Source organism: Papio anubis, chromosome 12, assembly GCF_008728515.1.
Source record: "Papio anubis isolate 15944 chromosome 12, Panubis1.0, whole genome shotgun sequence".
Lineage (NCBI taxonomy): Eukaryota > Metazoa > Chordata > Mammalia > Primates > Cercopithecidae > Papio > Papio anubis.
Genome location: NC_044987.1, coordinates 116,585,599 through 116,612,217, shown reverse-complemented (window position 1 = coordinate 116,612,217; position 26,619 = coordinate 116,585,599). Strand labels below are relative to the sequence as shown.

The following is a 26,619-nucleotide window of genomic DNA, read 5'->3' as shown; positions in this document are numbered from 1 at the left end:
TAATACACTATGCCTCTCCATTAGCCTTTTAAGTGTAGCAACATTTTCTGGAAGGGTTTTTATTAGGAGTTCAGGACAACTCCAAATTCTGAAGCCCTCTGGAAATCAGCTGAAAGCTGAGTAATAATGACAGTTTTAAAAAAAGAAGAGTCTGGGCATAGTGGCTCACGCCCATGGTCCCAAGACTTTGGGGGCCTGAGGCCGGAGGATTGCTTGAACCCAGGAGTTCGAGACCAGCCTGGGCAGCTTAGTAAAACCTCATCTCCACAAAAAAATAAAAATAAAAAAATTAGCCAGGTGTGGTGGTGTGTGTCTGTGGTCCCAGCTACTTAGGAGGCTGAGGCAGGAGGATCACTTGAGCCTAGGAGGTTGAGACTGCAATGAGCTGAGATCATGCCACTGCACTCCAGCCTGGGCAACAGAGTGAGACCCTGTGTCAAAAATAAATAAATAAATAAATAAATAAAAAAGAAAGAAAAAAGGAAGAAAATATGAAATACAGGCATTAAAATTTTGAGTTTTTGCTTGTAACTTTATAAGACTGTATTAATTAAAGCCAAGAGATACCACATACCCAACCTGACCCCATTACATTTTACTCATGCTGCATATCAATTTCTAAGACTCGGTTAGCATTTTTTGGAAAGAATTTTTAAAACTCCCCATTATAAAATTATTGAGCCTTTAAGCACTATTAGAATAATTACCAACACTTAAGTAATAGTAAATTTCTACATTGGTATGGCAAAAGTGACCAGAACATTGTCTTGTTTGCAACATGCTTTGTATTTCTTTGGTAAAGCATTCCCTATACATTCTCTTAACTTTATAGAGATTTTTATAACTTTATAGAGATTAGTAACATATCAAATGAATGCCAGGTTGACATTTTCACATAAAAAGTTGGTATGGAAAGCAATAAAAAATTGCTGTGTGTACAAATATACGAAACACAATGAAATTTTATGGGACTACAGAAAGATTTTATTTGAAATTAAATAAGCCATTCTTAGAAAAAATAGAAAAACAATTGATTAGACACTGAAATTTTTGATAAAGTTTAGGAATCAGATAAATCAAGATGAGTTTTTCCCAGTTAAGAGTTTGTAGGACTCTTTTTTCCATTTATTTATTTGTTTGTTTGTTTGTTTGTTTATTTTTTGAGACAGAGTTTCGCTCTTATTGCCCAGGCTGGAGTGCAATGGTGCAATCTCGGCTCACTGCAACCTCCGCCTCCTGGGTTCAAACAATTCTCCTGCCTCAGCCTCCCAAGTAGCTGGGATTACAGGCATGTGCCACCATGCCTGGCTAATTTTGTATTTTCAGTAGAGACAGGGTTTCTTCATGTTGGTCAGGCTGGTCTCAACTTTCCGACCTCAGGTGATCCGCCCGCCTCGGCCTCCCAAAGTGCCTGGATTACAGGTGTGAGCTACTGTGCCCGGCCTTTTTAAAAATTTTTTCTCTTATTTTTCTTCTCTTTATGCAGAAAACTCTTCATGCAGGGATAAGGTGCTCACTTTATGTTACTGAATATATATTTTCCTTTTCTTCCCTGAAACTGAACCAGTTAAGCCCCAGATATAAGAGTCATCTTTGGCCACAAAAAGTGAACGCACTCTAAAAACTAATTTTCAGACTGAATCTTAAAATGGGTACATAATTACCTCTAAGAATGACAGAGAGTTAAATGGGAGTATTTTACTATGGAATTATACATTTTTTCTTTTTTGAAACATTTTCCCTATTTTAGAATACTTACCTGCTTTAGAATAGACTTTTTTTTTTTTTTTTTTTTTTAAATTAACAGACTTGTGTCTCACTCTTCCACCCAGGCTGGAGTACAGTGGCACCATCATAGCTCGCTGCAACCTGGAACTCCTAGGTTCAAGCAATCCTCTCACCTCAGCCTCTCCAGTAGCTAGGATTACAGGCATGTGCCACCACACCCAGCTTTGTTGCCCAGGATAGTCTCACACTCCTTGCTTCACGTACTCCTCCCACTTTGGGCTCCCAAAGGCTTGGGATTACAGGCATGAGCCCCTGTGCCTGACCTGTACTTTTGTTACTCTTAACAAATAAACAGGCCGGGCGCGGTGGCTCAAGCCTGTAATCCCAGCACTTTGGGAGGCCGAGACGGGTGGATCACGAGGTCAGGAGATCGAGACCATCCTGGCTAACACGGTGAAACCCGTCTCTACTAAGAAATACAAAAAACTAGCCGGGCGAGGTGGCGGGCGCCTGTAGTCCCAGCTACTCGGGATGCTGAGGCCGGAGAACGGCGTGAACCCGGGAGGCGGAGCTTGCAGTGAGCTGAGATCCGGCCACTGCACTCCAGCCTGGGCTACAGAGCGAGACTCCGTCTCAAAAAAAAAAACAAACAAAAAAAACCAAAAAAAACAAATAAACAGAAATGTACTTTTATAAAATGTCTTGAAGAAGCACTGGCTTCCTATCTTAATTCTACTAGTAGGGCAATTCCTGTAACTCCAACAATAATACCAATGGTGTATATAGTGATAAGTAGCTCCTACACCAAAATAAATTTTGCAAAATAGGCACTATAATGGTTTACTATTATTGCAGTACATAGGTCAGTAACCATTCCTCATAAGAGTTGTGAATTCTTCATTAATTACTATTTTTAAATTTTTAATACTTTTAATTCTACCAAAAGGTTCCAAGAGCAGTACCATAATACTTCTACGCTCTTCTCTGCAATTCTCCAACTGTTAACATTTCCCCACGTTTGCTGATCTTCATACTAGCTTAGTATCATGCTAAGCTACTTGAGAGTAACTTAACAAACATCGCAACCCCCAAATATTCTAATTGCTGTTTAATCCCAGTATCATCTATACTTTCATATATGATTCAGCCCTTACCAATTAGAATTCTGCTAAACAATAAGCCCTCATTCTCTACGATGGAGGCTAGCCAGCAAACAACACTTAGTAGATTTGGCCTGCTGCCTCTTTTTATGATTCCTGTGAACTAAGAGTGTTTTTTACCTTTTTTTTTTTCCTCCGGGTCAGACAGGTAATGTGCTGACGTGTTAATAGTAACAAGGTTCAAGGGTGGCACCTTTCACGTACGTGCACGAACACCTAATCATCATGATCATGAACTATAAAAGGATCGCTTTTTACATTTTTTAATGGTTGAAAAAAAACTTGAGTATTCTGTGACATGTTAAAGTTATGTGAAATTCAACTTTCAGTGTCTATGAATAAAATGTTGTGTTATTTAAGCCATACTCATTTGTTTAAGTATTTCATGCTACAAGGTAGGGTTAAACAGTCACAACAGATACTTTATGACCTATGAAGCCTAAAATATTTACTATCTGGTCCTTTGCAGAAAAAGTTTGTCAACTCTTGCCTTGAGGTATCCATTGTATATAATAAATTAACTTTTTTCTATGCCTCTAGAATGGTATCAGCTGTGTATCATCCTAGGGAAAAACTGAGAAAATAAGATATACAAATTATTTTATTTTGGGCTTAATTCTCTCTTAAAACCCCAGTTGAGAAAAATAGTATATACATTTATATAATTAAAGTAAGATGCTTTGAGTATAGTCATCAGTGTAGAAAAAGATAGATGAATTCAAAGTTCTAAAACTTGAGTTAAGCCCCATTACACCAAATTATTCTGTGAGCATAAAAATGAAACACATGGCTCAAGAGATTACCAGAGGTCCATGTCTGGCCTTATAAAAATCCAAGATAGGCCGGGCGCGGTGGCTCACGCCTGTAATCCCAGCACTTTGGGAGGCCGAGGCGGGCGGATCACGAGGTCAGGAGATCGAGACCATCCTGGCTAACACGGTGAAACCCCGTCTCTACTAAAAATGCAAAAAATTAGCCGGGCGAGGCGGCGGGCGCCTGTAGTCCCAGCTACTCGGGAGGCTGAGGCAGGAGAATGGCGTGAACCCGGGAGGCGGAGCTTGCAGTGAGCCGAGATCGCGCCACTGCACTCCAGCCTGGGCGACTAAGCGAGACCCTGTCTCAAAAAAAAAAAAAAAAAAAAAAATCCACGATACTGCTGGATGCAGTAGCTCACACCTGTAATCCCAGCACTTTAGGAGGCCAAAGCGGGCAGATCACTTGAGCCCAAGAGTTCCAGACAAGCCTGGGCAACATAGCCAAAAACCCATCTCCAAAAAATACAAAAAAAATTAGTTGGGTGTGGTGGCGTGTGCCTGTAGTCCCAGCTACCTGGGAGGCTAAGGTGGGAGGATCAATTGAGCCCGGGGAGGTTGAGGCTGCAGTGAGCCATGACTGTGCCATTGCACACCAGCATGGGCAACAGAGTGAGACTCTGTCCCAAAAATTAAAAGAAAAAAATGTTACTTTTCTCCCATTCACAATGGTGTTGGCTAAAAAATTCAGGAAAAAAAAAAAGGAAAGAAAAATCCAAGATACCAAAAACCTCACAGAATTGGAGTCCCCAAAATTGAGTATGTAAATTGTGTTAAAATTTTTATTTGGCCAGTCGCAGTGGCTCACACCTGTAATCCCAGCACTTTGGGAGGTTGAGGCTGGAGGACTGCTTGAACCAGGAGTTCTAGACTAGCCTGGGAAACGCAGCAAGACCAAGTCTCTATGAAAAAAATAAAAAATTAGTCAGCTGTGGTGTGCGCCCGTAGTCCCAGCTACTTGGGAGGCTGAGGCAGAAGGATGCTTGAGCCTGGGAGGTTGAGGCTGCAGTCATCCGTGATCACGCCACTGCACTCTAGCCTGGAAAACAGAACAAGATTCTGCCTTTAAAAAAAAATACATTAAATTTAAAATTTTGTGTGTTCCCAAAATGTCAACACTGCATTTTAACTGAAAGAAAAATGGAAGTTTTGACAAACCATGAATGAATCTCTTGTAACATCTATCTTAACTGGAGTAAACCTCTTCACATCCAACTGTTATATAAGATTACTTACCCGTGTCCGATCTTCAATGTTGTATATTTTTAACTGCATAGGGATGTTGAAGCTATGCAAAAAATTGCCCCCAAACACTAACGTGTCTGTAGGAGTATACACAGCATGAATCCAGCCTAGAAGAAAGGGAACAGAGGGCAGTGGCTGAAAATACACATTACAGTAAGTCTCTCTCAGAGAACTAGTATAAGACCCCTAGATCACACTCTTCACTCTGATTCTGCTTCTCAGTGGTTTGTCAAGTTAATCTCTCAAAGCCTCAATTTCCTATATAAAACCAGGATAAATAATACTTCTTATGGTTGCTCATGAGCATTAAATGAGAAAATGCACATCAAATGTTTAGCACACAATAAACATTTACTGGAGCACCAACTATAAACCAGGCTCTGTACAAGACAGTTTACAATTCAGGGCTGTCCAATCTGTTGGCTTCCCTGGGCCACACTGGAAGAAGAATTGCTTGGGCAATACATAAAATATGCTAACATGGCCAGACGCGGTGGCTCACGCTTATAATCCCAGCAATCTGGGAGGCCGAGGCGGGTGGATCATGAGGTGAGGAGTTCAAGACCAGCCTGGCCAACATGGTGAAACCCCATCTCTAGTAAAAACTCAAAAATTAGCTGGGCATGGTGGGGCGCTCCTGTAATCCCAGCTACTTGGGAGGCTGAGGCAGGAGAATTGCTTGAATTGGGACCTGGGAGGCAGAGGTTGCAGTGAGCTGAGACTGCGCTATTGTACTCCAGCCTGGGCCTACAGAGTGAGACTCCATCTCAAAATAAGTAAATAAATAAAATAAAATATACTAATACTAATGACAGCTGATGACCTTGAAAAAAATTGCAAAAAAAAAAAATCTCATGTTTTAAGAAAGTTTATGAATTTGCGTTAGACCACAGTCAAAGCCATCCTGGGCTGCATGAGGCCTGTGGCCTGTAGGCTGGATAAGCTTGGTTTACATGTGTTCTCATTTATATTCCTTATAACAAAATGAGACACAGATTTAATTATTTGCTCTAAGAGTAGTATCTAGCAGGTAAATGCATAGTCAGAATCCTAATAGAGGTCTGTGACTCCAAAATCTGTGATCTTTATAAGCACTTACTTTGATTTAATGACTTGATCAAAAACATCCCTGACTTGAGCACTCTAGCCTTCACAGTCATTCCCTAGAATATTAGGCAGCTCTTCAACATAGATTGTGTATCACCTGCAGAACAGGTCTTATCTATAGAGATTCTAAATTACTAGGGCTAATGCAGAGCCCAAACGTGTATATCTGAAAAGCCTCTGTGGCAATTCTTAACATACTTTATTGGAAAGCCACTGCCTTTTCAAACTGAAAAGAAAACAAACAAAACCTCAGCATCTACTCCATCATGACAGGAAGAAACACTGTTGTTTTCTGCAGACCCCAGCATCGTAACTATCCTTGGTGGTTATCCATCAATTTCTTTTTCATTAAGAAAAAAAGTGGCTAAATAACCCACTGTTCCCATTTTGCTTACCTGAGGGAATGACGAAGGTATAGCCCTGCTTGAGCTCAATGCGCTGACAATCTGATACCCGGTCACCCAGAAAGATGTCTCCCTGTTTCCCTGACAGCAGCCAATTCTCGTACAGCTCCAGGTTGTGGGCTGTAGGGGGGATGAGCCAGAAGACCTGTGAGTTAAAAAACTTTAGTCTGTTAACAGCCATTGACATGACCCAGTCGTCTCCCTCAACTGATAAACAGGTACAAAATTAAGACCACCAGGTAGAAGAAAGGCAAGCAATTTTCCCAGCCTATAGAACTTGACTATTTGGTAAACCTTAGAAGGTCCAAAGCAGTAGATCTTTCTTATCCTCCACTTGATCCAACAGCATTAAGGCTTCCCTGGGAGTTGACTAGGGAACCCATCCAGGACTCAGAGAGAAGAGGGACATTCATCTCATTACCTAGACAGTCCCTTGAACACCTCTGACTGTCTGGCCTCCAGAGTCCTAAGTAGCACAGTTAATTAGGCACAGTATCTTCAAGAGACTGGCTCAGGTTGTTTTGTCCAAGATAGTAACTAAGATCAACAGGGCTTAAAGGGATCCGAAGTAAACAAAATGACTTTTGGATTTGGAGACAGTTGTTCTGCTTAAGACTTTTTTTTTTAGATGGAGCTTCACTCTTGTAGTCCAGGCTAGAGTGCAGTGGCATGATCTTGGCTCACTGCAACCTCTGCCTTCTGGGTTCAAAGGATTCTCCTGCCTCAGCCTCCAGAGTTGCTGGGACTACAGGCATGCACCACAACGTCCAGCTAACTTTTGTATTTTTAGTAGAGATGGGGTTTCACCATGTTGGCCAAGATGTTTTCAATCTCCTGACCTTATGATCCGCCCACCTTGGCCTCCCAAAGTGCTAGATTACAGGTGTGAGCCACTGTGCCCGGAAAAGATCTCATGTTTTTGTTGTTGTTGTTTGTTTCTTTTTTTTTTTTTTTTGAGACAGAGTTTCTCTCTTGTTGCCTAGGCTAGAGTGCAATGGCACGATCTCAGCTCACCACAACCTCCACCTCCTGGATTCAAGTGATTCTCCTGCATCAGCCTCCCAAGTAGCTGGGATTACAGGCATGCACCACCACGCCTGGCTCATTTTGTATTTTTAGTAGAGACGTGCTTTCTCCATGTTGGTCAGGCTGGTCTCGAGCTCCTGACCTCAGGTGATACGCCCGCCTCAGCCTCCCAAAGTGCTGGAATTACAGGCGTGTGCCACCATGCCCAGCCAAAACCTCATGTTTTAAATAAGGCATTATCTGTTCTCATTCTAGTTCTACTTTTCTCTTATAAATGCATTCACTGCAAGTAAGAGAAAAAAGAGTAACAACAGTGTAATACTATAAACCTCGGGTATTAATTCTAGATTTCCATTCTCATATAGCATTCAGAAGCATTTTCACAAACTGGAATATAACTGAATGAATAAAGATAATCCTTCATAACCTATTCACATCCTCAAAAAGAACTTAAAGGCTTCCTTTGGCCACATTTCAGACCAACGGCTACACAGAGGGAAAGTTCGTTTAGATCTTAATTTGCTGACTTCACAGTGAATCTATCCAAAATTTGTGTTCCCTTCCACTATTTATTTGGAGAACTCTGATTCAGGAATCTAGAAACAGGACTCTTGAGATTTACTAAGTGCTGTGCCAATGGTATAATGATAGTGAACTAGATGAATACTAATTTCTACCGAACACTAGCCAAGAAGTGAACTTAATCTATAATTCTTTCCAGATATGAATGGGGACAATTCCCTAACAGATTCATTTCCAGGGTATATTAAGCATACATGAACTGAAGCAAAGTAATAACCAACTTCAGATTCCAACCCCTATCACAACTATGACCATACCTTTCCCCCTTGATGGATGTGATACCAAACAGAGGTACCACCAAAGTCCACATGGAAGTCAGTATAGCAGCCTCGAACACTCATTAGACAGTACCTGACCCAAAAAAAGCAGCAGCATTAGTGTACCGATGGAAGAAAGTACATCTGCCCCACCAAAATGCCATACTCTCCTCTTGTATACTCCCTTTATCTTTCACCTAATCAAGTTCCAGAAGGAGAAAAAGCAATGCATTTTCAAGTCATCACATTATCAGAAAAAGGTGGTTTTTTTCCTACCCTATTGACCAAAATGTTAAGTTTTTTTTTTCCTTTAACCATGTGGTTGTGTGCTATGGTATGCTCATATACACTCTTCCTTGTGGAACTGTGAAGTCTAATCTTTAAATAATTCATCTTTTTAATCATTTAGGACACAGAGCAAAGCTTTTAAGGGAGAAGCAAATCCTTGCTATTACTTTGGTCTCCCACAGCATGCGGAGGAAGATGCAGGGCGCTTCACTTACTTCTGCACTTTAGGGTACTGCATCTCCAAGATGGCATTTGTTGATTCAGTCTGGCTTTCCTTCAAGTGCCTTGGCCACATGTTGTCTACCCAGTCAATGAAATCCACCTTTAAATAGAAGGAGGAAACACTTGGGCTCCAAGGGAAAGGTTGGGGTCAAAGATAATTTTAAAGTCAAGAAAAGCAGAATTTCTTAAAATACACAACAAAAAACTATAATTTAATTGTAAGTAAATTAAAACAATCTGTTGGCGAATCTTAGGATTACTAGGCAACCATCCTAGAAATAATTGTTATATGAGAATAAAGATCATAATTCCATCAAATGATAATAGTAAAGACAGAACTAGTCAAAATAGAATCATTATTGATGCAATAGTGTATAACTATGAACTCTCTTCTATGTCAATACTCATATAATTTGTTTTATTTTTAATCCAATAAAAGGTATTGTCTGGAAGGTATCTATAAACTCAGCAAAATATATACCATTGTTAGAACAATTAAGATGCCAAAAGTTAGGCTTAAAAAAAAAAATCCAGTATGGATTTGTAGCCCTGTATTGACAATGTGCTACAGCAACTACCAGCTTAGGAATAAGAAGCTCCAGGTCTGTCATGTCTTTTCAAGACTATATAAGGCCCTGGAACTCATCTATAAAACTAAGACAGACCAGGCACAATGGCTCACGCTTGAAATCCCAGAGCTTTGGAAGGCCAAGGTGGGAAGATCACTTAAACCCAGGAGTTCAAGACCAACCTGGGCAACACAGTGAGAACCCAGCTCTTCACAATAAAACACAAGTCAGTTGCAGTGGTTCACGCCTGTAATCCCCAACACTTTGGGAGGCCGAGGCAGGCGGATCACCCAAGGTTGGGAGTTCAAGACCAGCCTGACCAACATGGAGAAACCCTGTCTCTACTAAAAATACAAAATTAGGCTGGGCGCGGTGGCTCACGCCTGTAATCCCAGCACTTTGGGAGGCCAAGGCGGTGGATCACGAGGTCAGGAGATCGAGACCATCTGGCTAACATGGTGAAATGCTGTCTCTACTGAAAATACAAAAAATTAGCCAGGCATGGTGGCAAGCGCCTGTAGTCCCTGCTACTCGGGAGGCTGCGGCAGGAGAATGGCGTCTACCCAGGAGGCGGAGCTTGCAGTGAGCAGAGATTGCGCCACTGCACTCCAGCTTGGGCAACAGAGCGAGACTCCGTCTAAAAAAAAAAAAAAACAAAAACAAAAACAAAAAACTTAGCTGGGCATGGTGGCGCATGCCTATAATCCCAGCTACTCGGGAGGCTGAGGCAGGAGAATCGCTTGCACCTGGGAGGCTGAGGTTCTGGTGAGCCGAGATCGTGCCACTGTACTCCAGCCTGGGCAACAAGAGCGAAACTCCGTCTCAAAAAAATAAATTAAATAAATAAAATTAAAAAATAGCCAGGTATGGTGGCATGTACCTATAGTCCTAGCTACTTGTGAGGCTAAGATGGGAGGTTTGCTTAAACCCAGGAATTTGAGGCTGCAGTAAGCTACAATCACCACTGTACTCCAGATTGGGCAACCAGAGCAAGACTGTCTCAATAAAAAACCCAAAACCATACACACACAAAACTAAGATAATTACTTCAAAGATACGTTGTAAGGATTAAATGTAAACACTTTTACCATTTTGAAATAATGTGAGAGTACAGAAATCTTTTTTTTTTTTTTGAGACAAAGTCTTGCTCTGTCACCCAGGCTGGAGTACTGTGGTGCGATCTCAGCTCACTGCAACCTCCGCCTCCCAGGTTCAAGCAATTCTGTTGCCTCAGCCTCCCGAGTAGCTGGGATTACAGATGCCTGCCACTGCACCTAACTAATTTTTGTATTTTTTGGTAGAGACAGGGTTCCACCATCTTGGCCAGGCTGGTCTCGAACTTCTGACCTCAGGTGATTCACCAGCCATGGCCCCCCAAAGTGCTGGGATTACAGGCATGAGCCACCAGGCCCAGTCAGGAATCTTTTAACTAATATTGGCTGAAAAAAAAAAAAAGAGAAGTGAAAGCAATACGAATTGCAACATTTTACACTAATATGGTTACAAAAAACATGTATCTGGTAAGCTTTGTAACAACATCTATGTATCTGGTCACTTACTTCCCTTATAATGCAAATCGAGACAAATGCATACAGTTGCGCATGATATGAAGCAGTTGTCTAGAGGATACCCAGATGTTAATTGTGGGAGAGTATTTAGAAAGCATCACCACTGACATGGAAGAAACAAGACGAGGTGCAACTGTTAAGGTTAACCTGCTGCTCCATGCTCACGGAGCCAACAATTTTAACCAAGCATCCACTGGTCCCAGAACATTGAATAAGCCCTGGATGCTTTTTTTTTTTTTCCGTGGGTCATTAGTTACTTAATGTAGTAGCCACCATCTCCCATCTCTGTGTGTTGTCTGTGGGAATGCCTTTAACAGAATAATGAATAAAATACTTGCTTAATACACTGTAAGCTCCCATGTCTAAATGGGGAGAGGAAGGGTTCAGAATGTAAGAGTATTTTTTTTTTTTTTTTTACCATGCATTCATTCACAGAAAGAAGAATTTCTTTTTTTTTTGAGGCGGGGTCTCGTTCTGTCACCCAGGCTGGAGTGCAGTGGCATGATCATGGCTCACTGTGACCTCTGCCTCCTGATTTCAAGCGATTCTCCCACCTCAACCTCCCAGGTAGCTGGGATCACAGGCGCCCACCACCATACCCAGCTAATTTTTGTATTTTTAGTAGAGGCAGGGTTTCACCATGTTGGCCAGGCTGGTCTTGAACTCCTGACTTCAAGTGATCTGCCCACCCAGAGTGCTGGGATTATAGGCGTAAGCTACTGCACCTGGCTTATTTTCTGTATTTTGATTGTGGTGGTTACTCACATCAATAAATATGTCTGTCGAAACTCATTGAAATGCACACTTAAAATGCACACTTAAAGTAAAACTTGACCTGGTCAATACTTTTCCATTATTAAGATTTTGAAATGTGTGACAATTCCACATGAAGTCTTCTCCTTTATTCTACCAATAAAACATTATTACTTACATAGCAAGGTCACAAAAAGCTTACCTGCTTTTAGAATGTGAGCTTGGTAATAGCTCGTTCGATTTTTCTAGTCATGTTTTAGATCCCTGTAAGATAATGGTAGTGTGGCCTCTGCTCTCTTAATAATTTTCTATTTCCGAGCCCTCTCATAGGTTGATGTCACATTTTTATCATTAAAACTAGGGACAGAGTGAATAAATTCAGGATGCCACAAAAAAGGCTTCATGTGGAATAGTGAGACATTTCACAATCTTTTTTTTTTTTTTTTTTGAGACTGAGTCTCGCTCTGTCGCCCAGGCTGGAGTGCAGTGGCCGGATCTCAGCTCACTGCAAGTTCCACCTCCCGGGTTTACGCCATTCTCCTCCTGCCTCAGCCTCCCAAGTAGCTGGGACTACAGGCACCCGATAACTCGCCCAGCGAGTTTTTTTTTTTTTTTTTTTTTTTTTGTATTTTTTTAGGAGAGACGGGGTTTCACCATGTTAGCTGGGATGGTCTCAATCTCTTGACCTTGTGATCCACCCGTCTCGGCCTCCCAAAGTGCTGGGATTACAGGTTTGAACCACTGCGCCCGGCCTCACGATCTTAATAATGGTAAAGTATTGACCAGGTCAAGTTCTACATTTATAGCTACAATTATGCTATTTTTGTTGTTGCTGCTTAGCTTTTTTTTTTTTTCCCCCAAAAGTAGAGACAGGGTTTCATTATGTTGCTCAGACTGGTCTCAAATTCCTAGGCTCAAGCAATCCTCCTACCTCAACCCCCTGAGTAGCTGGGACTACATGGGGGATGCCATCATGCCCGGCTAATTTTTCTGTAGAGATAGGGTTTCACCATGTTGCCCAGGCTGGTATCAACCCCTGAGCTCAAGCAAGCTGTTTGCCTCGGCCTCCCAAAGTGCTAGGATTACAGGCATGAGCCACCATGCCTGGCTTCTATTTATATATTTTTTTATCATTTTATTATTTTTTTGAGACAGAGTCTTGCAATGTTGGCTAGGCTAGAGTGAAGTGGTGTGATCACAGCTCACTGCTGCCTCAACCTCCCAGGCTCAAGCAATCTTCCCACCTCGGTCTCTTGAGTAACCAGGACTACAGGTGCATGCCACCATCCCTGGCTAAGTCTTCAAACTTTTTGTAGAGTCTTGCTATGTTATCCAGGCTGGTCTTGAACTCCTAGGCTCAAGGGATTCTCCCGCCTCAGCCTCCCAAAGTGCTGGAATTATAGGCATGAGCCAACGAACGTGGCCAATCCTGTTATTTTTAAATTAAAATTCTGGAAATTGGCTGGGTACAGTGGCTCACACCTGTAATTCCAACACTGTGAGAGGCTGCGGCAGGTGGATCACCTAAGGTCAGGAGTTCAAGACAAGCCTGGCCAACACGGTGAAACCCCGTCTCTACTAAAAATACAAAAATTAGCTGGGTGTGGTGGTGTGCTCCTGTAATCGCTGCTATTTGAGAGGCTGAGGTGGGAGAATTGCTTGAACCTGGGAGGCGGAGGCTGCAGTGAGCTGAGTTCACGCCACTGCACTCAAGCCTGGGCAACAGAGTGAGAACCTGTTTCAAAAATAATAATAAGGCCAGGCGCGGTGGCTCACGCCTGTAATCCCAGCACTTTGGGAGGCTGAGGCGGGCGGATCACAAGGTCAGGAGATCAAGATCATCCTGGCTAACACGGCGAAACCCTGTTTCTACTAAAAATACAAAAAATTAGCCGGGCGAGGTGGCGGGCGCCTGTAGTCCCAGCTACTCAGCAGGCTGAGGCAGGAGAATGGCGAGAACTCGGGAGGCGGAGCTTGCAGTGAGCCAAGATCGCGCCACTGCACTCCAGCCTGGGCGATAGAGTGAGACTCCGTCTCAAAAAAAAAAATAAATGAAAAAATAATAATGATAATAAAATAAAATTCTAGAAATATTAAGGAAACAAAATTACAAATAAATAATGTTACTGGAATTCTTACATCCCTGTCATTAAATTCCTATTTAGTAAATCACATTAGGCTAACAAGAAGGCTAAATTCTAACCACCTGTCTTCCTGTACTTCCACATGACCAAACAAGCAATGATTACTAATATAAAAATAGTTCCTTTCGGCTGGGTGTGGTGGCTCATGCCTGTAATCCCAGCACTTTGGGAGACCTAGGCAGGTTGATCACTTGAGGTCAGGAGTTCAAGACCGGCCTGGCCAACATGATGAAACCGTGTCTCTACCAAAAAAATACAAAAATTAGCAGTGCATGGTGGCCTATAGTCTCAGCTACTCAGGAGGCTGAGGCAGGAGAATTGCTTGAACCAGGGAGGCGGAGGTTGCAGTGAGCCAAGATCACGCCACTGCACTCTATATCCTGGGCAACAAAGTGAGACTCTATCTCAAAATAATAAATAAATAAATAAATAATAAAAATGTTAATTTTTATTTTTCAGGGTCTCATGACATTCCCCAGGCTGGTCTTGAACTACTGGCCTCAAGCAATCCTCTGTCTTAGCCTCTCAAAGTGTTGGGATTACAAGTTGAGCCACTATGCCTGGTCAAGAGTGAATTTTTATTTTTTTTTATTTTTTGAGACAAGGTCTCACTCTGTCACCCAGGCTGGAGTGCAGTGGCATGATCTCAGCTCACTGCAACCTCCGCCTCCCGGGTTCAAGCGCTTCTCCTGCCTCAGTCTCCCAAGTAGCTCGAATTACAGGCGCATGCAACCATGCCTGGCTAATTTGTGTATTTTTAGTAGAGACGGAGTTTCGCCATGTTGGCCAGGCTGGTCTCAAACTCCTGACCTCTGGCTATCCACCCACCTCGGCCTCCCAAAGTGCTGGGATTCCAAGCATGAGCGCCTGGCTCCAAGGGTGAATTTTAATACTCCTCTCCGTTACGTCCAAAGGTCAATGGGCCTACATTAAGTTACAGGTGAAACAAATCAGAATAATGCTGCCCTATATAAAATTAAGTGATTTCACGCCCAGGCATGGTGGCTCACACCTATAATCCCAGCACTTTGGGAGGCCAAGGTGGGAGGATTGCTTGAGCCCAGGAGTTCAAGGTCAGCCTGGACAAAATTGTGAGACCCTGTCTCTAAAAAAAAAAAATTTTTTTTTAAATTATAATAAATTTAAAAATTCACCCCCCCCCACAAAACTTTAAGTGATTTCAGAAAATGCAGTTATTCTTATCAAAATACAGTATCAATATATCTTTATAAAAATACAAGTTATTCTTGTCAAATAGTCTTATTTTCCTTCAGCTTAATCTTGGTATGTGCAAAAAGTTATAAATTTTCACAGTAGAAAAACAACTCATTTTATTTTAATTTTTTGAGACAGGGTCTTGTTCTGTCACCCAGGCTGGAATGCAGTGGTGCAATCACCCGTCACTGCAGCCTCAACCTCCTGGGCTCAGGTGATCCTCCCACCTCAGCCTGAGTAGCTGAGGGACTACAGGCATGTGCCATCACACCCAGCTTTTTTTTTTTGGGGGGGTACTTTTTGTAGCGATATAGTTTCACCATGTTGCCCTGGCTGGTCTCAAACTCCTCAGCTTAAGCGATCTGCCTGCCTTGACCTCCCAAAGTGCTAGGATTACAAGCATCAGTTACCAACACCCAGACGAAAACAACCCTTTTGGTGACAATGACAATATGAAGAAAATGATTACACTAACCGTGGAGGGCCTCTGCACCATGTTCTCCAGCCTGGTGTGGCTAAACTCTAGGCTGATGACATTATAGAGTTTTTCTCGCTCCTCCTCTGGGGTCTCATAGTAGCGTGTCCACTGAGCCATGGTCATTTCAATGCCTTTCTGTGTGTTCACATCCATGACATCCACCATGCGACGACTCCCTGCCATAAAAGATGCATTGATCATCTCTATGAAGCCACTAATATCCTTAAATACAGTAAGAATCTTTTTAAAAAGGAGAAGGAAAAATACTATCCTTTCTTATTTTCAGTAATAGACAAGGAAAAAGTTCTCATTCAACATAATCATAATCAAATCACACAGAATGGGAAAGACAATGGGTAATGTTAATAATAATAATTATTCCCTAATGCATGTTTACTATACAGTCTGTTGTTGAATCTTTTATCTAAGGTCTAATTTAATCCTAACAATTCCTTTTTTATTTTTTGAGACGGAGTCTCGCTCTGTGGCCCAGGCTGGAGTGCAGTGGCGCAATCTTGGCTCACTACAAGCTCTGCCTCCCGGGTTCACGCCATTCTCCTGCCTCAGCCTCCTGAGTAGCTGGGACTACAGGCGCCCGCCACCACGCCCAGCTAATTTTTTTGTATTTTTAGTAGAGACGGGGTTTCACCGTGTTAGTCAGGATGGTCTCGATCTCCTGACCTCGTGATCCACCTGCCTTAGCCTCCCAAAGTGCTGGGATTACAGGTGTGAGCCACTGTGCCTGGCCTAATCCTAACAATTCTAAACGCTAAATACTAAATACTAATCTTCACTTCGTACACGAGAAAGCAGATGTTAGGTAACTTATAGAACAAACCAGGAAAAGAACCTGGGCAAGTTCACTCTAGAGTCAAGCTCTTACTTACTGAGCTATACTGATTTGATGTAGATTGACCTAATCTATCTCATAATTTGAATAAAGGATCCATAATTTAGTGGGTAATATGATGATTTTGAATTCATATTCTTTTGTTAAACAGGGCTATTTCCCAAACCTGTCGATAATATCCTAGCCCATGAAGATAATTATCCTAGTTCATGAAGAACAAAGTCCCCTTTTCATTTATTCCACAAATATTTACAGAATGATAAAGACACCAGGACGGACACGAAGATCTGTGTCAGATTCTTGTTGACTATAACAATTACAACAAAATGCAAAAGGCCAGAAGAGTCAGCAGAAAATAGTAGTGGAGAGAAAACAATAGCTTTGGAGCCAAAGAGACCTAAGTTTGTTTGTTTATTTTTTAGAGATGGAGTCTTGCTCTGTCGCTCAGGCTCGGGTGCAGTGGTGTGCTCTCGGCTCACTGCAAACTCCCAACTCCTGGGTTCAAGCAATTATCCTGCCTCAACCTCCAGAGTAGCTGGGACTACAGGCACACGCTGCCACCCCACCTAACTTTTTGTATTTTAGTAGAGACGGGGTTTCACCATGTTGCCCAGGCTGGCCTCAAACTCCTAAGCTCAGGCAATTCGCCTGCCTTGGCCTCCTAAAGTGCTAGGATTACAGGCATGAGCCACCGCACCCGGCCTATTTATTTCTCTATTTTTATTTTGAAACAGTCTCACTGTGTCACCCAGGCTGGAGTGCAGTGGTGCGAAATCTTGGCTCACTGTAACCTCCACCTCCCAGGTTCAAGCAATGCTTGTGCCGCAGCCTCCCAAGTAGCTGGGACTACGGCCGTGTGCCACCATGCCTGCCTAATTTTTGTGTTTTTGGTAAAGTCAGGGTTTTGCCCTGTTGGCCAGGCTGGTCTCAAACTCCTGACCTCAGGTGATCTGCCCACCCTGGCCTTCCAAAATGCTGGGATTACACGTGTGAGCCACTGCACCTGGCTGAGACCTAGGTTTAAATCTCAGCTCCTATACTACTTAGACAAGTTATGTAATTTCTCTAACATGAATATCTTGTGGAGAATGAGTATCACCTTGTGGGCCATTGTGAAGATTTAAAATCGATAAAGTAAAATGTTTAACACAAAGTAGGTGCTCAAGCAGCAGTAAAAACAAAAGGAAAGTATCATATTTTTATTAGACTGATCAGAAAATGCTTTAGGAAAAGAGGGGGAAGAATAAGTAGAATTCTAACGAGATGATTCAACAGGGACAATTCCACGCAGAGGTAAAGGCATAAGCTAAAATATTCAGAAAATGGTGTTCAGGGAAGGGAGAGAGAATAAAAAGCTGACAATATTGTATGCCTGGCCGGGCACAGTGGCGCACGTCTATAATCCCAGCACTCTGGGAGGTCAAGGTGGGCAGACTGCTTCTGTCCAGGAGTTTGAGACCAGCCTGAGTCACACAGCAAAACACTGCTTCTACTAAAAACACAAAAAAATTAAAATACACACGCAAACAAAAAAAATACAAATACAAATACAAATACAAAAAATTAGCTGGGATGGTGGTGCATGCCTGTAATCCCGGCTACTCAGGAGGCTGAGGTGTGAATCATCTGAGCCCAGGAGGTAGAGGCTGTAGGAAAAAAAAAAAATTATATATATATATAGTCTGCCTTGTAAGACAAATAAACACGTGGCCTGGCTGGATATATCAGGCAGCATTAGAACCTGACTTCCTGTCTCTAAGGAATTTATAGCTTAGTTAAAGAGATAACACCCAAGAGAAGAATATGGCCAGTGTGAAATAGACAAGGCAGAATATATATATTAATAGCAAAACATAACTAATAATATAAGGCAATGGACAGAACCTACCCTTCATATTTTAAAAGAAAAAGTGAATGTCAAATCAAAACTGCCAAGAAATACCACTTCATAGCCACTAGGATCGCAATAATTTTAAAAATGGAAAATAATGAGTGTTAGCAAAAATGTAGAGAAATTGGAACCCTCATACATCTACTGGTGGGCATATAAGATGGTGCAGCCGCTATGAAAATTGGGTGGGCAGTTCCTCAATAAACTAAACACATAATGACCATATGACTCAGCAATTCTACTCCTAGGCATATATCTAAAAGAATTAAACAAAGTGTTCAAACAAAAGCTTGTACATAAATATTCACTGCAGCACTATTCAAAACAGCTAAAAGATGGAAATAACACAAATGTTACTCATGATACGGATAAAATGTGGTCGATCCATACTAGGAAATATTTGGCCATAAAAAGGAATGAAGTACTAATACATGCTACAACATGGATACACCAAGAAAACACACTGTATCGGCTGGGAGTGGTGGCTCACGCCTGTAATCCCAGCACTTTGGGAGGCCTAGGCGGGTGGATCATGAGGTCAGGAGGTCAAGACCATCCTGGTTAACACAGTGAAACCCTATCTCTACTAAAAATACAAAAAATTAGCTGGGCGTGGTGGTGGGCACCTGTAGTCCCAGCTACTCAGGAGACTGAGGCAGGAGAATGGCATGAACCCAGGAGGCGGAGCTTGCAGTGAGCCGAGATCGTGCCACTGCACTCCAACCTGGGCGACACAGCAAAAAACACAAAACAAAAAAAAAAAAAAAAAAAAAAAAAAAACCAAAAAAAAAAAAGAAAACACACTATCAAAGAAGTCTACACAAAAGGCTACATATTATATAGCTCCATTTATATGAAATATATAGATTAGACAAATTCACCAAGACAAAGAGTAGATTTGTTGTTGCCAGGAGTTAAGTGGAGAAGAAAACGGAGAATGACTGCTCAATGGTATGGAGTTTGTTTGGGGTGATGAAATTCTAAAACTAGATAGTGGTGATGGTTGCACACTGTGAAAAAACTTGATTACACAAGTATGCTTTAAAATGGGTTCATGACAATGAAATGTTTTACACAAAAAGAAAAAAATGTAATGGTTATGACGGTAAACTTTATATTATTTGTATTTAACCATAATTTAAGAAATTACAAGTAAATGCTTTCCTTCAGGAATGTAGGGGAGCGCAGGTGCGGAGACTCATGCCTATAATCCCAGCACTTTGGGAGGCTGAGCTGGGCAGATCACTTGAGGTCAGAAGTTTCAGACCAGCCTGGCCAACATAGTGAAACCTTATCTCTACTAAACATACAAAAATTAGCTGGGCGTGGTGGTGTGCAGCCATAGTCCCAGCTACTCAGGAGGCTGAGGCAGGAGATTCGCTTGAATTTGAGAGGCAGAGGTTGCAGTGAGCCAAGATCGCACCACTGCATTCCAGCCTGGGCGACAGAGCAAGACTCTGTCTTAAAAAAAAAAAAAAAAAAGAATGTAGAGGAAAGCAAAGTTTTATTCTTTTTTCCTTTTGAGATGGGGCCTCATTCTGTCACCCAGGCTGGAGTGCAGTGGCACAATCTAGGCTCAATGCAACCTCTGCCTCCCAGGCTCAAGCAATCCTCCCACCCCAGCCTCCTGAGTAGCTGGGACTACAGTGTACGCCACCATACCCAGTTAATTTTTTGTATTTTTGGTAGAGACAAGGTTTCGCCATGTTGCCCAGGCTGGTATTCTTTTATTATTAGACTACTTAGTATAGGCATATCTTGGAGATATTGTGGGTTCAGTTCCAAATCATTGCAATAAAACAAATGTTCCAATAAGCAAGTCATACAAACTTTTTGGTTTCACAGTGCACATAAGTTATATTTATGTTATACTGTAGGCTATTAAGTGTGCAACAGCATTGTCTCTACAAAAACAAGGTACATACCTTTATTTAAAAACACTTTATTGCTAAAAATGCTAACAATCATCTGAGCCTTCAGTGAGTCATAATATTTGCTTGTGGAGAGACTTGCCTCAATGTTGAGGGCTGCTGACTGATCAGGGTGGTGGTGGTTGCTGAAGGTTGGGATGGATATAGCAACTTCTTTTTCTTTCACTGAAGTGTAAACCTTTTTTCTTTTTTTTGGAGGCGGGGACAGGGTCTTGCTCTGTTGCCCAGGCTGGAGTGCACTGGCGCAATCACAGCTCACCGCAGCCACATTCTTGGGCTCTGATGATCCTCCCACCTTAGCCTCCTGAGTAGCTGGGACTACAGGCATGTGCCACAATGCCTGGCTAATTTTTTAATTTTTTGCAGATACAAGATCTTGCTATGTTTCTCAGGTTGATAATGTCTTTTTTGTTTGTTTGTTTTTTGAGACGGAGTCTCGCTCTGTTGCCCAGGCCGGAGTGCAGTGGCACGATTTAACCTCACTGCAAGTTCTGCCTCTTGGGTTCACGCCATTCTCCTGCCTCAGCCTCCTGAGTAGCTGGGACTACAGGCTCCTGCCACCACACCTAGCTAGATTTTTTTTTTTTGTATTTTTAGTAGAGACGGGGGTTTCACTGTGTTAGCCAGGATGGTCTTGATCTCCTGACCTCGTGATCCACCTGCCTCAGCCTCCCAAAGTGCTAGGATTACAGGCGTGAGCTACCTCGCCCAGCAGACAATTTCTTAAAATAAGACAACAATAAAGTTTGCAACATGGATTGATACTTCCTTTCACAAACAGACTTCTCTGTAGCATGCAATGCTGTCTGATAGCATTTTACCCACGTTAGAACTTCTTTCAAAATTGGAGTCAATCCTCTCAAACCCTACTGCTGCTTTATAAACTCACTTTATGTAATATCCTAAATATCTTGTTACTTTGACAATGTTTACAGCATCTTCACCAGGAGTAGATTCCATCTTAAAAAAACAAACTTATTTGCTCATCCATAAGAAGCAACTCCTCATCTGCTCAAGTTCCATTATAGATTGCAGCAATTCAGTCACATCTTCCCCTCCATTTCTAATTCTAGTTCTCTCACTGTTTTCACCACATTTGCAGTTATTTCCTCCACTGAAGTCTTGAACTGCTCAAAGTCATCCATAAGGGTGGGAATCAACTTTTTCCAAACTCCTGTTAATGTTGACATTCTGACCTCCTCCCATGTACCACAAATGCTCTTTTTCATTTTAATTAATTTTTTTTTTAGAGACAGGGTCTCACTCTCATGCCCAGGCTGGAACAGAGTGGCAAGATCAGAGCTCATTGCAGCCTCAAATTCCTCGGCTCAAGTGATCCTCCCACTTCAACCTCCCAAATAGTTGGGAATACAGGTGTACACCACCAAGCATGGCTGATTTTTTTTTTTTTTTTTTTTTTTTTGAGATGGAGTCTAACTCTGTCGCCCAGGCTGGAGTGCAGTGGTGCGATCTTGGCTTACTGTAACCTCCACCTCCCAGGGTGAGGCAATTCTCCTGCTTCAGCCTCCCAAGTAGCTGGGACTACAGGCTCATGCCACCATGCTTGGCTAATTTTTGTATGTTTAGTAGAGACTGGGTTTCACCATATTGGTCATGCTGGTCTTGAACCCCTGACCTTGTGATCTGCCCGCCTCGGCCTCCCAAACTGCTGGGATTACAGGCCTGAGTCACTGCACCGGGCCATGGCTAATTTCTTAGTGAGATGGTCTCACTATGCTTCCCAGGCTGGTCTCAAACTCCTGGCCTCAAGGGATCCACCCATCTGGGCCTTTCAAAACGCTGGGATTACAGACATGAGCCACTATGCCTGGCCACAAATGTTCTTAATGGCATCTACAGTGGTGAATCCTTTCCAGATGTTTTTCAATTGATTTGGTCCAGATCCATCAGCAGAATCACTATCTATATCAGCTATAGCCTTATGAAATATATTTCTTAAATAGTAAGACTAAAGTTGGAATTACTCCTTGATCCATGGGCCACAGAATGAATACTGTTATCTGGCATGAAAACAATATTAATCTCAGGCAGGGCATGGTAGCTCATGCTCGTAATCCCAGCACTTTGGGAGGCTGAGGCAGGCAAATCTCTTGAGCCCAGGAGTTTGAAACCAGCCTGGGTAACATGTTATACTGTGTCTCTACCAAAACATACAAAAATTAGCTGGGTGTGTTGGCATGTGCTTGTAGTCCCAGCTAAAGGTTGAGGTGGAAGGATCACCTGAGCCCAGGGACACTGAGCCTGCAGTGAGCCGCGGATTGCACCACCGCACCTGCGCTTCGGCAACAGAGTGAGACCTTTGCCCAAAAGGCCGGGCGCGTAGCTCGCCTGTAATCCCAGCACTTTGGGGAGGCCGAGACGGCTGATCACTTAGGTCAGGAGATCGAGACCATCCTGGCTAACACGGTGAAACCCCGCCTCTACTAAAATACAAAAAATTAGCCAGGCGAGGTGGTGGCTTCAGTCCTGTAGCTACTCGAGGCTGAGGCAGGAGAATGGCGTGAACCCGGGAGGCGGGCTTTCAGTGAGCTGAGATCCGCCACTGCACTCCAGCCTGGGCAACAGAGCCAGACCCCGCCTCAAAAACAAAACAAAACAAAAACAAACAAACAAAAGGCTGGGTGCGTCGCCGCACTGGCAATCCCAGCACCTTTGGGAGGCCGAGATGGGCTGGATCACGGTCAGGAGATCGCATTCATCCTGGCTAATATGGTGAAACCCCATCTCTACTAAAAAATACAAAATAAATTAGCCAGGCGTGTGGTGGTGGTGGGTGCCTGTAGTCCCAGCTTCTCAGGAGGCTGAGACAGGAAAATGGTGTGAACCCAGGAGGCAGAGCTTGCAGCACTCCAGCCTAGGCGACAGAGCGAGACTCCGTCTTAAAAAAAAACACAACAAGGCCGGGCGCGGTGGCTCAAGCCTGTAATCCCAGCACTTTGGGAGGCCGAGACAGGTGGATCACGAGGTCAGGAGATCGAGACCATCCTGGTGAACACAGTGAAACCCCGTCTCTACTAAAACTACAAAAAACTAGCCAGGCGAGGTGGCGGGCGCCTGTAGTCCCAGCTACTCAGGAGGCTGAGGCAGGAGAATGGCGTGAACCCGGGAGGCGGAGCTCGCAGTGAGCTGAGATCCGGCCACTGCACTCCAGCCTGGGCAACAGAGCGAGACTCCGTCTCAAAAAAAAAAAAAAAAAAAAAAAAAAAAACAACAAAAAAAACAAACACAACAACAACAACAAACAACATTAATCTCTTTGTACATTCCCATCAGAGCTCTCGGGTGAAGAGGTACACCGTCAATGAGCAGTAACATTTTGAAAGGAACCTTTTTTCCTGAGCAGATCTCCACAGTGGGCTTAATATATTCAGTAAACCATGCTGTAAAACAGATGTGCTGTCATCTAGGCTTTGTTGTTCCATTTAATAGAGTAGATTTAACATAATTCTTAAGGGCCCTAGGATTTTGGAATGGGAAATGAGCTTTTTTGGAATGGTAAATTTGGTTTCCAATTAAAATTACCAGCTGTATTAACCCCTAACAAGAGAGTCAGCTTGCCCCTTGAAGCAACTGCCTTTCTCTAGCTACGAAAATCCTAGATGGCATCTTCTTCCAATAGAAGGCTGTTTCATTTACATGGAAAATCTGCTGTTTAGTGCAGCCTCCTTCATCAATGATCCTAGCTGGATCTCCTGGATAACTTGCTGCAGCTTCTACATCAGCATATGCTGCTGCTTTACCTTGCACTTCATTGTTACCAAGATGGTTTCTTAAACTTCATAAACCAACCTCTCCTAGCTTTAAACTTCTCTTCTGCAGCTCCCTCACCTCTCTCAGCCTTCACAGAATTAAAGAAAATTAGGGTTTTACTGTGGCTTAAGGTTTGTTAAGGGATGTTACAGCTGGTTCAAATTTTCTATCTAAACCACTCAAACTTTCTCCATATCAGCGATAAGGCTATTTTTCTTTCTTATTCCCATGTTCATTGGAGTAGCACTTTTAATTTCCTTCAAGAATCTTTCCTTTGTATTCACATCTTGGTTAACTATTTGATATAAAAGGCCTATCCTGGCTTTTGACATGCCTTTAACACAAAATTTAATCATTTCTAACTTTTGATTTAAAGTGAGAGACGTGGGACTCTTCCTTTCACTTGAACACTTAAGAGGCCACTGTAGTGTTATTAGTTGGCCTAATTTCAATATTGTTGTGTCTCAGGGAATAGGGAGGCCTGAGGAGAGAAAGAGAACAGGGGAATAGCAATTTGGCAAAGCAGTCAGAACACATACATTTCAAATCTGCTCTCCTATATGGATACAGTTCATGGCACCCCAAAACAAGTATAATAGTAATGTCAAAGATCACTGATCAGCCAGGTGCAGTGGCTCATGCCTGTAATAACAGCACTTTGGGGAGGCTGAGGGGGGTGAATCACTTGAGGTCAGAAGTTTGAGATCATCCTGGCCAACATGGTGAAACTCCATCTCTATTAAAAACGCAAAAATTAGCCAGGCATGGTGGTGCATGCCAGTAATCTCAGCTACTCAGGAGGCAGAGGCATGAGAACTGCTTGAATCCAGGAGGTGGAGGTTGCAGTAAGCCAAGATTGCCACTCCAGCCTGGGCAACAGAGTGAGACTCTATCTTAAAAACAAACAAACAAACAAACAAACAAACACCACTGATCACCACTAACAAATAATAATGAAAAGGTTTGAAAATGTGACAGACATGAAGTGAGCATATGCTATTGGAAAAATGGCAGCTACAGACTTGCTCAATGAAGGTTTGCCAGAAACCTTCAATTTATAAAAAACGAAACAAAACAAAACAAACAAACAAAAAACAACAAAAAACCCCACTATCTGCAAAATGCAATAAAGCAAAGTGCAATAAAATGAGGTGCGCTCATACTCTGGGTATGGACCAGAGCACTTAGATAAAATTGTGATGGTCAAAGTAATAGCTAACATTTACTGAGAACTCAGCACAGTTGATCCTTGAACAACACTGGTTTGAACTGCATGGGTTCACTTACACATGAATTTTCTTCCATCCCTGCCACTCCTGAGACAGCAAAAGCAATCCCACCTCTTCCTTAGCCTACTCATCATGAAGATGAAAAGATAGTAAATGTATTTTCGATCTTAATAGTAAATATATTTTCTTTCGTAATTTAGTAATTTTTTCTTACTTTATTGTAAGAATATAGTATATAATATGTATAACATAAAATATGTTAATCAACTGTTTACATTATCCATAGGCTTCCAGTAAACAGTAGGTTATCAGTAGTTAAGTTTCTGAGGAGTTCCAAGTTATATGCAGATTTCTGACTTGCTGAGGGTTGGTGCCTTTAGCACTTGCATTGTTCAAGGGTCAACTGTATATGCCAGACACTGTTCTAAGCACTTCACATTTAAGTAACTTGTCCAAGATTACAGAGCTAGCAATTAGTGTAGCTGGGGACAGTTTTGCTACAGAGTCCATATTCTCAACCAAATACATCCTATCACAGAAAGTTTACACGACAGAACGGCTTACTTCTTTCTTAATACATAAACTGACATTGAAGAAGTAACATTCTACCACAGGCTGAAAAGAAGAGCTGGATCAGCTTTTTCACACATTTTGCCAATGATTAACTATCCAAGAAACAAAAAAACATCTAGACTTTAAAAAAATCTGGATAGAAAGTTAGTCACTGGCTGGACACAGTGGCTCACACCTGTAATCCCAACATTTTCGTGGGGCTGAAGCGGGCCGAATGCTTGGGCTCAGGAGTTCCAAGACCAGCCTGGGCAACAAGGTGAAATCCCATCTCTACAAAAAAAATACAAAAATTATCTGGGCATGGTGGTGCCCACCTGTGGTCCCAGCTACTCAGGAAGCTGAGGTGGGAGGATTGCTTGAGCCCAGAAGTCAAGGCTGCAGTGAGTCATGACTGCCCCACAAAACTCCAGCCTGTGTGACAAAGCACTAAAAAGTTAATTTCTGATAAGGCCTGTCAAGTTAGATATAATTGTTGCTTTATTTTCAATCACAGCAAAGATATTTGTGTTCATCCATGGGTTTATTTAGAAAATGTAAGGTTACAAAGGGTTTCCAAAGATCATTATTAGCATTAAGAAGAGTACTGAGGAAAGGAAAAGTGGTAAGGAAGTAGGAAGAAAACCAAAGAAAGACTGATGACTGAATAAGATCTTACATATTTGTATAGCTCAGAAATTTGAATACTATATCCAGGAGTCTACTTTCTTTTTTTTCAACTTGTAACAAATTGTAGTAAAATGTAAAAACATAAAATGTTCTATCTTAACCACTTTCAGGAGCACAGTTCAGTGTTACCAAATATATTCACAATGTTGT

At 42.3% G+C, this 26,619-nt stretch overlaps 1 protein-coding gene and 1 pseudogene across 4 annotated transcripts in view; both read right to left on the bottom strand.

Moving 5' to 3' along the window:
* The window catches only part of KDM2A (lysine demethylase 2A), a 143,127-nt gene that overhangs the window by 35,117 nt on the left and 81,391 nt on the right, over positions 1–26,619 (bottom strand). For all 4 annotated transcript variants that reach the window (XM_003909488.5, XM_031653748.1, XM_009185543.4 and 1 more), the window contains 5 exons: positions 15,556–15,734; positions 8,825–8,931; positions 8,322–8,415; positions 6,448–6,601; positions 4,937–5,052 (listed from right to left, as the gene is read on the bottom strand). In XM_003909488.5, coding sequence (XP_003909537.1) covers positions 4,937–5,052; positions 6,448–6,601; positions 8,322–8,415; positions 8,825–8,931; positions 15,556–15,734 — 650 coding nt within the window. The remainder of the gene's footprint in view (positions 1–4,936; positions 5,053–6,447; positions 6,602–8,321; positions 8,416–8,824; positions 8,932–15,555; positions 15,735–26,619) is intronic.
* Positions 3,027–3,136, bottom strand: LOC116269926 (annotated as a pseudogene).